We start from the raw sequence: 15,262 nt of genomic DNA, 5'->3' as shown, positions 1-15,262 counted from the left end.
GCCTGTTTCTATTATGGAAGGACATTGGCTGAATGTGCAATTATCATTCAGTAACATCATGTACAACATTCCACACATCACCTGGGATTAAAACCTTTTATGGATTTTCCAACAAGTTCCTTCAAGTTGACCTTGGAGGTTCTAGAAGCTCAGTCATTGCATCACACACTACCAGGACACTTCTTTTAGTGGTCACTAAAAGAAAGCATCCCCTCTTGTGGGCTGTCGAGTTTTCCCCCACACATCACAGCCACCATCCTTGGATCTCCTTAACCCTGTGATGTAAATCACTGCTGGGGACTTTATAGTGTTATACTGGTGTCAAGACAGTGGCCACTGTCACTCCTACATGTTCTGCACTCTCACACTGCAGTGTCCTTGTGGTTATCTTTGATTCCACCACCTTTCAGTATCTTCATTTAAGACCATCAGCTGCACCACAGCTCTTCAAATAACACCACACAGAACAGCAGGCTTCTGGTCTGGTCTGTCTCACATATCATGTGGAACCACATAGTTTGGATCCCAGATCCCATCACAGGTCTCTCAAGCTCAGCCTCTGCTCTCAGGAGCTGACCACCCTCCTGCTGCATGTGTGGGAGAGGCAGAACAGGATTCACAGAGCACACACCACTCCACAAAGGAATTGTGACCTCCCAGCACCTTCTGCCGAGTCTGCAGCTGCACCTCTTGTTTTCCTTTTCACAGCCCACCTTTGTTTATTTCCAGGTCAGCACAGATGCACAAGGTTTCATCACCATTACTGTCTCGCATTCTGATATTAAGGAGTTGTTTTCCTGCACACTCTTCATCTCCTCATTAACAAAGAACCTCTATGCAAGGCATCACATAACCCAAACCCTCTCCCTTCAGACTCCTTATTCCCTAAAAAAGTTAACTCAGCACTTGGAAAGACTGAAAAGGAAGACACTGAATGAATTCATTGAATGCACTCACTTGGCAGTCTGGCCAGAAATGTGTTTCTTCAGTAGTTCTTTGTTTAAACTTCCTCTGTGTTGTAGGTTTTGAACTAGAGATTTTCAGGAAGTTGTAGGAAACGTCCAAACTTGGCTCTTGTTGGAGTAGATTAATTCCTTCTGGAAATTCCACCTGTGCAATAGATGCTGAGAACTCATGCCCGGCCTCTTCCAGATGTGTGGAATACTGCTCTGCTTCAAGTCTCGTCTAGTCCTCTGTGGTCATGAGGAGACAAGACTTAGCTTCTGTTACAGTAAGCCTGCACTTGCCTAAGAGTTTGCACAGTTTCTGCCTCTCTGCTTACAACCGCCAGTGTAACTCAAGCCTAGTCCCACTATATTCATCAGGCTGTCCTAGCCCAGGGATGCAGGGTCTCTGAAGTCATCATCTGCCTTGAGCCAGTATATCCACCTCAACAATTTAAGCACACACGTTTACAAGGGTGCTCTTATTTCTCAGGTAGCTTCTCGGAAAACACAAACCAGCATCCACTCTGAGGTGGTAAGTGGTCACAGCGAGAGACATGAGTGCCACATTCCCCCAGCAAGTACAAGATAGACAGGATCTCCAGCTTAGCTGCAGGATTTCTGGGGCCAAGAGATTCAGAGAGAAGATAAAAAGAAATGAAAGGTTACCAGACCCAGTTTCTTCTCATAAGCAAGGACCCCACTGTGGTCTCCCTGACCCCTCGGCACTGACATGGAAAGAGGTCTGGTGAAGCTATTGCAGTGTACAGGACAAAGATGGCAGCAGAAGACCAGACCTTCTGCAGCACTGGAAGCATTGCAGGAGACTAAAAGGTTGACCAGACTACAGGCTAGCAGTGTCGCCAGATCACATTTTTTTGGCAGCAAGTAGCGCTAACAGAAGTGGCTCTCGGGCAATGCAAGCAGCCAATAACATGTGATTTAAGAGAAAAATGGCAAAAAAAGCAGAATAAGGAGGATTGTGTGTGATAAGCCTAGTATGTGCTCTCACCCAGCAGCATCTGGAGAGGATTTTCTCCAGCAGGCAGGGAAGAACTCGATTACATCCAGTTAACTGTGCTCTAAACTGATTATGCATGTGCCAGGCTAATGGATTACATTAGCAAGAGGAAAAATAACATCCAATCAATCTCAATTTACTGCAGACCACACCACGGCCTGAGAGAGGAGAAACCATTCTGCAAACTACCCCCACTCCTGCTGCATCTTTCCAGCTATCAAAGAGACATGACATTACAACCTCTCAAAGACTGGAGGAACTGCACTGAAGCTTGCCTGATCCATGGTCAGATTTCTCTATGACGAAGAACACTTCAGATGTGCTGGAGCAAGTTGCTGTGAATCCAGTCATCTGCTGTCCTCTGCTACAGGCTTTACACAGGGACACTGGAAAGCTAATGTATGGATCACCCAACAGACTGTGTGGCTCTGAAATGCCTTGTTCTCTGTCTGGTGTTTCACTGCTTTGGTGTCAGAAAGTGAAAGGGGGCTGCAAGAGCTCTGAGAATTGCCCAGGCTGCTCTTATGAACCTGAAACCTGACAACTCCTCTTTGCCTGTCTGAGGAAAGCATTTCAGGAATCTTTATGACAAGTATGTACACTGTCCCTCAGTCTGACTTTGGTGGGGCTTTCTTCTTTTTAAGTCAGAGGAAAAGAATTGTGGTGTCCTGACTGCTTCTTCCCCAGTAAAAGCCACTGTAGATGAAAGCTCTAGATAAAGAATATTTAAACTTTTGCAATGTTTATTTAAGGGAACAACATTATGTGCTAAAAGTCATATCAGAGCTTTCAAACAACTCTTGTACCCAAATTGCATTCCACAGAGGAGATTCAGTTCCTCAGATGGCTTTTAAAAGTCTCCCTGGGACTTTCCTGCCTCATTTCCAAATGGATCTTGTTCCCCCAGGTCTCCTGCACCTTTCAGAACGGGGATGTACATGTTGATTCGACCATTCTTAGAGTCGGGCTCTGCATAGTTATTCTGGATCTCTGATGATGATGGTGCCAGCAGTGCTAGCCTCACCAGCCAGCTCAGCAGGAATGTGCTCCTTCTTTGAGCAGTTCCCCATCAACTCCAGGCAGGTCTAACAACCACAGTTCAAGGCAAACCTTTTAAGATGCTCCTGTCTGTCGCTTTCCCCTCTGAATTTGCTGAACTGCTCAATCCAACTGGAAAATCCAGGAGTTCTGAAATCTAGCCTGTCTTCACTGTGACATGGGTGGGCCACTGTACAGCCCAGTGTCAGAATTCTCATTTAAGAAAAATATTCAAAGGAATAATTAAGAAGTACAAAATACAGTCTGTGCCTATATATGCATTTACATACATTAAAAAAAAATCTCACTGCATTTGGAGGAAATCAGGAAGAAAAGAGGGAGGAGAGAAAGAACACAGAAAAAGCTGAAGGAACTGGGAAGACAATGAGGGGACAGCATGTGTGAATGGAAGGTATGTAGCTGCCTAGATTTATGGCCATTTGTACCTGATTGTTCATACTAAAGCCATTATGGGATGATTAGAGAAAAAGGTGAAGCTTTAAGTCCAGTGAAAATCAATAGAAACGTCTGGAGCAATTCTGCTGCACGAGCGAAAGGACTATTTACTGTATCCGGAGCTCCTCTTGGGTTACAGCCCACAGGGCTCGGGCCAGCCAGGGGAGGGGTTGAGAACCAAGTCGGGAAAGAGAAGATGGTTATGAAGATGACACAAAATGAGGGGGGAAAAAACATCAACACCCAAACAAAAAAACAAACCAGTAAAAAAAACAAGGTGGCAGTCACCTGCAAAATAGTGCTGTGGATGAAACCCTGCAGTGCCTCCACACCCAATGTGCCCATGCGCATGGTCATCACACGCATGCGTACACCAGCTTCTCCTTCAGCCTTCTCCCTTTTCCAGCCTCCAGCAACGCTTTGCTTACAGACCCTAGCATTACCGTGCTCAGAACATAAAAGTACAGAACCAGCAGCCCCCTTCTCTCTGCTCCACCCACCCAGTCTCAACACCAGGGTGAACACTGACAGCAAAAGCCTTTGAGTGCTCATGAAGAACCTCACACGGGTTAACAAAACCTGCAGTAACAGACAGGAGCCAACGAACGCACAGCAAATACCTCATACAGCGACTGTGAATCTTTGTGCACAAGTACCCTTTGTCTGCAGTGCTGTACAATGTACAAACCCCCACGAAATCACCCACTGCCCTAAGACTAACAACCATGCTTGCTTCAAGAAGGCTGGCTGAAGAGCAATACCATGCTAGTGAGACTGGGTCCCACTGGAGAGATCTGAGCAGCTTGTCTCCATAGGATCACAGCCCACTGAGGCTCAAAGCACATTTTCTGTTGTTCCAGCATTTGAGCAATGAAGGAAGACGAAGCAAAGCCAACCCTTACCTTATAGAGCTTCAGGCTGGCCTCGTGCCTCGAGTTCACTGTGTGAAGACGTAGCTTCTCCAGACTGTTGGTGTAGTAGTCGCAAGCATTGCATTTCAGGTGTACCGGGTTCCCAATGGCCACGCACTTCAGCCTCCACTCGTTGGCCTTGCCGCCTTCCTTGATATGTGCTACCAGCTGGTACTTCTGCACGTGCTTGTCCGTCTTGCAGTGGAGTTGGAAGTTTGCCTTGAGTTGCGTGTTGTAGCGGCACAGCTTGCACTGATAGGAGTCCCCCATCACTGCCTTCCACTCCTCTTCAGGAAGGCTACGCTCCACGTTCATGTGGAGGCCCAGCATGTCCAAATTATCTGTTGTGAACTTGTTACACACAGCACACTGGAAGAGCTTCAGCGATGGGTCGTTTGTTTGCGTGAAACTCTCACCCAAGTTCATTAGCTCCTCAGACACCAGCTGTCCACCACCTAACCGCATGTCCAGGGGGATCTCACCACCCACTGCATGAAGGAAAAAGAGAAGAAAGGTCAGAAAAGCTGAGCTTGTTACTTGACAGAGGAGAAGCACAAAGCAGAACATCTGCAGCTCTCAGTGCAACCCTTGCACCAACTACGCACAGGAGGAGCCAAGCATGGCTGTCCCTGTGCTTATCTCTCTGCCCAGACCATCAGTATTGTATCTGGAGACAAAAGCAGTAACAGCTCGTGTGTAAGGCTGGGAAAAGACCCCAGCAGCCCTTGCTACCCATGCGCTGAAGGAGAAGCATCCAACCCTCTGCCCACCAAAGGTGGCAAGAAAATCCTACCAAGTTTCAGAGGGCAAAGAACTCCTTAGTACCACACTGAAAGTCTCCATGGCTATTTTAAGAACAGTGGAACGTTTTATCCTGCCTTTTTCTTGCCTACCTGGAGGAGCAAGAAATGTTACCTCACGCAGTACCTGGACACCATTCCTGCCAAATAAAAAGAGGTCAGTGACAAGTGCAAGTGATAGGAGTTAGTCAGGTCATTGCACTGCTGTCGGAATGGTGCAGAATGTGGCACATAAGAAAAAAAAGAAATAATCTGAGAAGTGCCACTCCTGTGCTACTGGATCTCATCTTCTGTCCAAGAGCTCAAAATGGTGGACAGTCTTCTAAACCCAATATTGACAGATGCTTTGTATGCCCAAGAAAAAGACAAGCACTATTAATAAGAAGAGTGCAAGAGCATGTCAAGGAAAGCCAGAAGGATGTCCACTGTCTTTAAATATCAACTCTGCTCTTCAAACCAAGAGGTGAGCTCTATTCACAAACACTACAAGAATGCAGCAAGCTCTTATTTACATCAGAGCACCTTGAAGATGCGGACAGGGAGACTTTCTTTTTCTAACATCAGCTTTTTATGCCAAAGCACAGAGACCAACCACCAGTCTCTTCTCAGGTCCTTTGCTCCACCTTGTCCTTTTCCATTTTTAAGACATTTATGCTCTTCCTTCAGCTTTCTGGTACTTTACCTTGATCTTACGTTATAGCTCAGCCTAATCTTATTAAAGGAACCTTCAGGTCAACAGTTAGTCAATCAAAAGGAGATTTTATTTCCTTAACTTGTAGTTCACTGTGTTTCAGTCTGTTTGCTGAGAAACAGGCAACACTGGGAGGACACTCAACGTTCAGGCAGAAGCGTACTAACCTTTCTGAAAGCATATGACCACAGCGGGTGCAGACCACAGCTTGGGGCAGTGCACGTGCTGTGTTTCTGCAAAAATGCAGTACCACAACGTTCATTACAGTCCTGGGCGGGGTGAGCTCCAGCTTACAAGACAACCTGAATGCTGACTTTGAGGAACAACACCTTGCGTTCATCAAGCAGATCTCACACACGGGAACTGGTTGGAGAGGGGAAGTCCCACCTGTATGCACTGCGCAGAACCTGTCTTTCCTTCACAGCAGTTAATGTTCCCTTTTCTTGATCCACTTCTTCCCTCCATTCCATGGGGGAATTATACCTTCTGCACAGCTACTCCTGAATACCTGCTCACTAAGCATCTGAAGAGGAGGGAACCCACTTCTTGCCTTCCATTGTCCATTTGTCCTTACCGCAGTGATTTTTCTAAGCATCTCTTTTAGGCTATATTCTGAAATTGTCTCTTTAAATCTGTCTCTCCTGAACACATCATGCAGTTAAAAAACCTCAAAGCAGATTTAAAGAAAAATATTAATATTCTACTCAAATCTAGCCTCAGACTGGAGTGTAAAAAAGGGAAAAATCTGCTTCACTTCTAGCAAAGTTCATTGTGTGTGTATAGGAGTCTAACAAGCTGAGCTTGTGTCAAGTGCTTATTGACATGGGAAGGACCTCCCACCATAATCCTCAGCTTGAGATTTGCAACCATCAAGTGCACAATTCACAAATCACTCTCCAGACAAGCTCAGATCCATTCAAGACCTTGTCATGTGCTTTAGGAAGCTCCAGTTAAAACACTCCCAACTTCTCTCACGCTGAGTGCCCTGTGCTTTGCAAGGGAGGGTTGTAAGCTCCAAAAGGGTGTCTTCCACAGAACCCACCACAGATGACACTAACTTTATACACTACAAGGTGTATTACAAATGTCTGTTGGCAACTTGGAGTATACACTAAAGAACATTTTGTCCTTGACCTCCCAAAGATGCAAGCTGGGACACCACAGGAATTTAAAAAAAAAAAAAAAGATAATTAATTTATAGTCACTTGAATTCCTCCATTTCCTTTTTAATTTTTTTTAGTATCATGTGTTGTTGTTCTCTCATATGACTTTCATGTCCTTCTGGACTAATAATGAGCTGTGCTATGAATAGCTGAAGGAAAGGAGACCATGCATGAGCTCAATGAGCCAGTAATGGAGCGCATCAGTAATAATGGCATTGATGGCTGGAGAAGGTTAGGGAGGGCAGAGTGCAGCACCAAGAAATCAGGTCAGAGGAGAGCAGGTGAAGTGGCTCATTTCTTTTGACAGACAATGTGAAAAACTCCCAGCAGCAGCAAACCAGCATAGAGATGGCAGCAATTGCACTCAGTCTGCCGTACCTGAAGCGTGGGGGGGTCTGTTCCATGCCAGCTCCTGTCCCAGGGCACAGCAAGGTTCAAACATGCCAAGAAGCCTGTGCATGTTGTCAGGGCTGCTGCCAGCCCTGGGTGATGTAACAGCACAGGGCAGGAACCTAACAGGATCTTACCTTCTGCCCTACTCTGAGCCTAATTCTGAGGCTAAATTGTGTGTGGACCAGGTATGTGCCCCACTAGTGCAATGCAAAGTGTCCGTGTCAACATGGTGAAGGCTTCTTGCCAAGAAGAACGCACCTTGGTAGGGCAGCATATCTTCAAGTGCTTTCTGCATCCGATGAGAGAAACAATCTCTCTCTCTAGCCATTCCACTCCAGTTTGGTAATTCTCATCTGTTCAAGCCCCCTATCTTGCATCTCTCACTGGCATGAGAATGGTTGCAGCACAGTTTGTTCAGCAGAAGAATACCACTCCTTCCACTCAAGTCATCACAGCTCTCAAGATTTACCCCCTTTTTTCTTCTCAGGACAGCACAACACACAACAAACCAATCCAACATCTGCCTCCCGAGAGCTTCAGCAGCTCACACAAAACCACCTGCCACACTTGATCAAATCAAGAATTCATGATGGAACACTGTAGTAAGGAAGATTTCCACAATGAGAAGCAACATGTAATGTTTCTCAACAAGAAGCTGTACCTGCTGTTATTAGCTCCCTACTAAAACTATTAGAAAATATACCAGAAAAGTAACGTTTTTTTCCCAGGAAGAGAAAAGACTTGTCTGGGGAAATGCAGAGAGATCTCCACTGTGTAGTCTCCATCTTCAACCACCACACAAAGGCAACTCACCGCACTGCAGCTGCATGACACAGGGGGCCACAGAGACATAATGGAGGGACGTGGCAGGAGGGCTCTGCAGTAATGCAAACGCAATCCCTCCCTCACACATGGCCACTGTGGAAAACCCTCCAGCCTCACCTAGAGTTGGAGCCATCGTTGCCATGGGATTGGTGGGATCGAGCTGGAATCCACTCATCATGAACTGTGTATCTGAGGAAGTGCTATCCATCTTCAAGTTGGGAAGGTTCATGTTCTGTGCCAGGTAGTACTGGTAGAGCTCAGCCTCGGCTGGGGATGGCAGGCTGCCAAGGCCCAAGTGCCGATTGTGTTGGATTTGGGACATGTTTTGCTGGAGCAGCATCATATTGTGCATGTGCTTCTCACTGGTCATGTGAATACGAAGGTTTCTAGCTACGTTGGTCTCATAGTCGCACACCTCGCACCTCCACGTAGGTTTGGTTTTTGGTTTGGTGGGAGAGGGGGCCCCACAGGTGCTACCAATGTTGGCGGCCGCAGCTGCTGCAGCTGCTGCAGCTGCCGCCGCCGCCCCAGCAGTGTGGCTGAAGACTTGCTCTCCCCCTCCATTCTGCAGGTTTTGCATGTTGTTGAGATGCTTGTCAGACTGCATATGAATACTGAGGTTGCCTTTGGTAGTAGTGGAGTAGTTACAGACCTCGCAGCGGAAGGGCTTGTAACCACAGGTGTAGCTCTCACCCCGTGCCAGCCGCGGGTGTGGCTGTCCACTTTTGCAGTAGACGCAGGAGCCACCTGGCTCGGGATGTTTCTCCTTCATGTGCGCCTCAAGCGTCTGCTGGTACTTGTAGTGCCAATTGCACTTGGGACACTTGAGTGTCTTACATGAGTTGCGAGAATGCATCATAGTCATGTGGCCACCCAGCGACCGTGAGGAGCCCAGGACTGTGTCACACTTTGGGCACTCCACGCCACTCCCCGAGGGGCACTCCCCACCCCCAAGTTCACAGAGGGGGCCAGCATGCTGGTGATGGGAGATGTAGCTCCCGTCCTCGCCCTCCGTGCTCTCATTTGGTTCTGGTGCTGTGGCATTGTCTTTATTGGCACTTTCATCGATAAAGTCCAGCCTCCTGCTGCCCTCTGCCACGCTGGCTCCGCCACCTTCATTGTTAAAGCTTAAGTGATTCCTCCTGTTTACACCATCAAAGACAAAGGAAGAAGCAGAATTAGAACTAGTAGAAGCTGTGCCCCGTGACAGGGTCTGGAGCACGTTAGGCATTAAGGGAGAGTTAGAAATGCTTTGGTTTGAGAGAGCAAGGTCCTTTTTGCTGCTGCTGCTGCCACCTGCCACAGCCCCAGTGTCCTCCTGGGGCCGGTCCTCCAGTTCGTCCTCCAACTCACTCGGAAACAGTCCTTTGCAACCCTCATCATCCTCGTCTTCTTCCTCTTCCTCCTCCTCCTCTTCCTCCTCCTCCTCCTCCTCCACATCCTCCTCCTCCTCTACCTCTTCAACTGGCTCTACCTTTTCCGAGAGGCTGTCCTGATCGCCCCCCTCTTGCTTCTCCCCCTCTGCTGCTCCAGGGTCCTTCCCCTCCGAGGATTTGGTGGGACTGGAAGCCAGTGGGCCCAGGGGGACTGAGGTAATGGGAGTCTTCAAAGCCGAGCTGGTCAGCCCACCCAGGTTAAGGAGCGCACCAGGGGCAAGGACACCTGCTGCCGGCGGCTCTGTTCCACCGGCCGCCCCAGTCTGGAGGGCCTGCTCGCCTTCCATGCAAATACCACTGAATTTACCATAAAAACTGTGTCCAGGGCCTATGAGGTTAGCTGTGGAAACAAGAGGGTGCTGAAAGGTTTTGTTTTTTGGTTCCAGAAAGCTGACAAGGGGTTCCTTGTCTTTGCCTATCCCTTGGATGATAGCGGAGATGTTCTTATTGCTAAGAATTTTCCGCTCCTCCTCACTCAGAGTCATTCGGTGGTCGTGCACCGCGTGGGTCACGAACGAGCGGACATACCCAAAGGAGAGCTTGCACAAGAAACACATCAGGATGGGCTTCCTCTTCCCGTAGAGCACAAAGCCATCGAATTTGGACAGGTCCACATTGTTGGGAACATCTTTGGATACGCAGGAGCTTTTGGCAGAACCGTCGCTGTTCAGGTAATCCTTGTTGCTTTTGTGTCGCACATCGAAGACGCGGAAGCTGTGCAGGACGGGGCTGATGCCCGCCAGGGCTGAGGTATTCGGGAAGGCCTGGTCTGAGCCCTCAAACCACTTCCCGAAGGATGAGGCTATGTGGAAGGTGTTGATGATCTGTGGGTAAACGGGAGCAGCAGCGGAGGGCTCTCCCTGCTTGGGCAGAGAGTTCGGGAGCAGCGAGGGGAGAGTCCCGCTGCTGCCAGCGCCCCCGCTCTGCACCAGCTGGCTGAGGCTCTCCACGATGTAGGCTGAGCCATCCGGCTGGTAGACGATCTCACCAGCCAGGTTCTCCACGTCGCTCTCCTCCCCGTCCTCGCTGCTCTCGCTCCCGCTCTCCCCCCTCAGCGGCGGGGGCGGGCGGGCACCGGTACAGCGGTGCTCCATGTAGCTCTGCAGGCCGGCGAAGGAGGCGGCGCACTGGCCGCAGCTCACCTCCTTGCCGGCGGGCTCGACGCCGGGGCCGGCCGCGGCGCTGCTCTCGGGGACGTGCTCGGGGAAAGGGACCCTCAGGCTGTCCAGGGGGCCGCGGCTCTCCGCTGCGGGCTGCTCCATGCTGCCGGCCGCGTCGGGGAGGTGGGTACTGTTGAGATCAGTCCATTGCTGGTGCTGAGGGATGCCGCACCCATTGTCCTTCCCGGGGATGACGGGCGAGTCACAGCCTTCCATGGCAGGGCCGGCACGGAGCGCTCATTGCACCCGGTACGGCTCGGACCTACAAGCAAGGAAAGGAGGAGAAAGGCAGGTGAGTCAGGGAACAGAGACCTACCACCACAAAGGCTGCCAACCCTGCTCTTTGGGATCAAACGGGAGGCTGTGAGAGAGCTGGTGCCCCAAGACAGGCTCTAGAATGGTCTGGCCTTACACAACGCACCACTGGGAATGAGCGATGGAAACACGATGGAAGTAGCAACACAATCGAAAAGAACCTGGAAGGTGGTGAAAACCTCCCCCAGCACCTTTCCTGAAGAGGAACAGGAAGATCGTAGGACCTGCACACTGCTGCCACCAAAGCCACAGACCTCCAGAAAACAAAGCAAAACTCAGAACAAAAATGTAATGGAAAGGCTCTTGACAGAAACAGAACTGAGACATTACAATGAAACTATGTGGGAGCTTTCAAACATCGTAGCAATTGCACTCTGTTGCTCCCTAAGCCAGATGCTGTTATTTTTGGGCAATTCCTTTCCAATACTGATTTGGGAAGCACGGAACCAGAACTACAATGTGCACCTCTGGTAGATCATGAGACCCAGAGCAAGTCACAGAGAATTTGGAGTAAGCGTATTTGGTATGCACAGGAGATTTTAATTGCTGTGCTCTGGACAGAGTTTAAACAGAGAGACATCAGGAGAGAAACCAAACAGGAAATTCCAGATCTGACAAGGGTCCATCCTGGGGATTGGAAAGCAGTCAGCCCACTACAGCTCCAGGAAGCTCCCAGAGATCCCACAGGGCACAACCAGCTTCCTCTCACCCCAAAAGGAAAATATCTGACACAAGTCCTGGAGAAGGAAAGGCACTCTGCCCACCATTTCTGCTCCACTAAATAGGAAGAATTGGAGAACTTCCACAAACTGCCAGGCAGCAGCAAGGACAGGCTGCTGAGCATGCCTAACATCCACGACTCCCTGACACCTTGACCCTGTCTGCTGCTGCATCCCACCAGTGTCTGCAATCCTAACCAAACCGGTCTGGCAGGACGAGCCTTTTGAGAGGTTACAGACCTAGGAGATCAGGCAGTGCTGCTGTTAGGAGCTGGAGCATTGTCATGCAGACCACTAGTCAGCAGGAGACAGCTGCAATGCTACCAAGAATCCGGCCAGCAAAGAAATATTTCTGTAGTTGGCTTCCTACAGAGAGCTCCTGCACAAGCGACACGGAAGGCAACACCAGCAGAACTTGAAGCACTTGTTAATTCACCTGTAAAAGTGAATTTTAACCTATGGTGCTCGGATTTCCTTGGGTATACAGAACATCCATAGAAAACAACCACGAAAAAACTGCAAGCAGAGGCCATTTAGGCTACAGCGTTACCATCAGTAGCCAAGAGACAACTCACGCTGTAGGATCCAGTCATCAGTGGCAGACACTACTTTTGCCACGTACTGCCAGGTATTTTCACCTCTATCGACTAAATACAAACACCAAGCACCACTTTGTCACATTGTCCCAAAGCTGAACAGGCACCTGAGGAGAGTTTTTGCTGACACTCAGTCCAAGAGTTCAGGAAACAGGGCAGGTTCCGAGTTGTCAATATGCTGTTACACTTAAACTGGCTCAATGTCATTTAGTCTAAATAATTCATTTAAGGTTACATAAATTCTTTCAAGTTTCCTTTAAACTCCTCTCTTTACTACAGCTTCCCCAAGGTTTCTCCTACTTGAGCATCCTCCAAGTGGTTGCTTCAGCTCATGAGGTACTCCAAGCAGTGCAGAGTGCTGGAGCTCTGGCTAGACTGGACTGTCGGCGTGGACACCCCTACCATCCATTTGCACGCAGTAGGTTTGTTCACCCAGTTGACACCTCAGGAATTTTAGGGCTCTCCCTTGAAAGGCTTGAACCACACTAGCAGCCTGCTGACACCCTTGGTCTCTTTCGGTGGAGATTGTTAGCGTTTTGACAGCCTGCACTGCTGCCTAAACTTAAACACTGTAATCACAGAAAGTGTTTCCAGTCCTCTCTAAGCTCTGTTTGAGCCCACAAAACATGGAAGACCTTTGAGAGCTCCTAAGGAGCAGCGTGCCTGTACTGCATACAGCTGTGCAGATGACAGGCATTCACCATTTGGACATGCAACTGGCACTTCAGCAACTGGAAAAAGGAGGAGCAGCAGAAGGAGAACTGAAAATTGGCCAAAGATGACCTGAGCAGCTGCAAAGCAGGTGACATGTCACAGCAACACTGAATCAATTACCTGAATTAGTCCAAGCAAAACAAAATGGAGCAACATTCAGTGCTGTTTTTTTTCCCCTGTTTTCATCACCAACCAGTTTATTTTCCTGTACTAAAGGAAGCCACCCCTACTTTTTTTGAGTTTATAGTCTTGGCAAGAAGCATTTACAACTACATGTGAAGGCAGAAGGTTAACATTTCTCCAAGAGAGTGTGGTGAAGGACATGGAGGCACAACAATGTGATGATCCAGAGTGTTCACATACACCATCTCACAGCAGTACCAGTCCCCACCTTCCCTATATCCTGTGCCAGACACAGCTGTCATGTGGTTGCATTGAGAACAAACAGTGATTTGATCTGTGACAAAATATCCTCATGTGCAGAGTGGAATAAGAGAACACCACAGTCCTGCTCCTAGAGGGCTCAGACTACTTTACCAGGCAATTTTGCTTACCTGAGCTAAACAGGCACTTCAGCACTGCACTAACAGTTCTTGCTTGCACCAGCTCTCCAACAGAGTATTTGTCCTTAGCTGTGTGCTTTCTTTAAACTGATCCCAGATCCTTGTGTTGAGGCTCCATATTCACCTTCCCACCATGATATACTCTCTCACTGCTACCTTCTGCATTGATAACTGCAATCCAAATTAAATCAAAATGAATTCATATTGGGTGAAGTAAAAAAAAAAAAAAAGTAAAAAACCCCCAAAACCTCCACAAGCCTTGAACTTCTGCCAGGAAAGGTTCTGGGAACATGTATTCAGACGTCAAGCACCCCACAAACACCTTCAGGCAAAAAGCATTCCATGTGCCAGTACAGCTGCCCAGGAAACATGCCCAGATGAGACACAAGGTGAATGTGAGTGTGTCCATTATCAAGAACTCTTGATTGGCAGGAAGATGCCTGACTGACACTTGGGCCAGAAGGGTTAGCAGGGCTGGGGGGGTTAACAGCCTGATTGTAAAATCAATGTAATAAATGCTTGGTAAGTTACAGGAACATGCGGGAAGAGGAGGCCACGATTGATAAAGGACTGCGGCTTTGATGCTGCACTGGGGACTTGTTTATTGACAAGAAAGCCAATCTCTTCTCCTGGCCAGGCCAGGCAAACCTGCAAGCGCTTACCAATTAATTGGTGGGCTTTTCTGCCTTGGGTTGCTTTAACATCTCTCCTCCCACTCACTCCAAGTTAACCAGTTCAGGAGGTGCTCCTCTGAAGGTAACTCCTCTCCCTTTCTTCAATACACAGGAGCCCTTCCAGGGCAGGTGGAAACACCCACATCTGAAATAAATCCAGCCAGCACCCTTGGAGAAAGGCCAAGCCCCTGTACGCCCAAGCCTTTCTTGCCACACCAGAACTACTCCTGCGAAATGATGCTGAGGCAGGAAGAAGTGCAGATATTGTCTCTTTAAACTGAGAAGAGCAATTTCCTTGTTAAAGCAAACTCTGAAGCAGGAGTATGAGGTAGTTACTAGTCTGCTATGACAGGCCATACATCCTCCTCCATCCCAGACAACCCCTAAGAGACCCTCGTGGGATGAGGACAGCTCACAAGGACCGCCCACCTACTGCATGCTCCACACCTCCACGCTCTCCCTCCCCCCTACCCTCTTTGCTCTGTTTATCAGCCAGTCAATAAGAAAAGGTAGTTCTTACTTAAGGAGGCAGAAGTCAACTCGTCAGGTCGATCAGCACTCTGTCTGTAAACATGGGTTCCCGTAAAATCAATGAACTCCAGTTACAGAGAGAACAGTCAAAGCACTGGAGACTCCCTGCGCTCCCACTGCCCTGCTAACGGAAAAGGGCTCTCCCCGGTCCCTTCTCCAGCCTTTCATCTCACCACTGCTCCACGCAGCTCTGGGTGACCCCTGAGGTTTCTGCTGCTCCCGCCGTCATGTTCAGTGCTCCCCCGGCACACGGCTTGCCCAAATTCCTGCTCCTTCCCGTCAGCATCGCTGCATCTTCACAGCACCCCCAGG

At 48.8% G+C, this 15,262-nt stretch overlaps 1 protein-coding gene across 1 annotated transcript in view; it reads right to left on the bottom strand.

Moving 5' to 3' along the window:
* Positions 1-15,262, bottom strand: part of ZFHX3 (zinc finger homeobox 3) — a 161,321-nt gene that overhangs the window by 95,073 nt on the left and 50,986 nt on the right. The window contains 2 exon segments of the mRNA XM_064160210.1: positions 4,362-4,858; positions 8,360-11,100. Of these exon segments, the coding sequence (XP_064016280.1) occupies positions 4,362-4,858; positions 8,360-11,054 (3,192 nt within the window). The 5' untranslated portion in view covers positions 11,055-11,100.

This window comes from Pogoniulus pusillus, chromosome 20 (assembly GCF_015220805.1).
Source record: "Pogoniulus pusillus isolate bPogPus1 chromosome 20, bPogPus1.pri, whole genome shotgun sequence".
Classification (NCBI taxonomy): domain Eukaryota; kingdom Metazoa; phylum Chordata; class Aves; order Piciformes; family Lybiidae; genus Pogoniulus; species Pogoniulus pusillus.
Note: the sequence above shows the minus strand (reverse complement) of the source record. Positions and strands in the feature narration are given on the sequence as shown.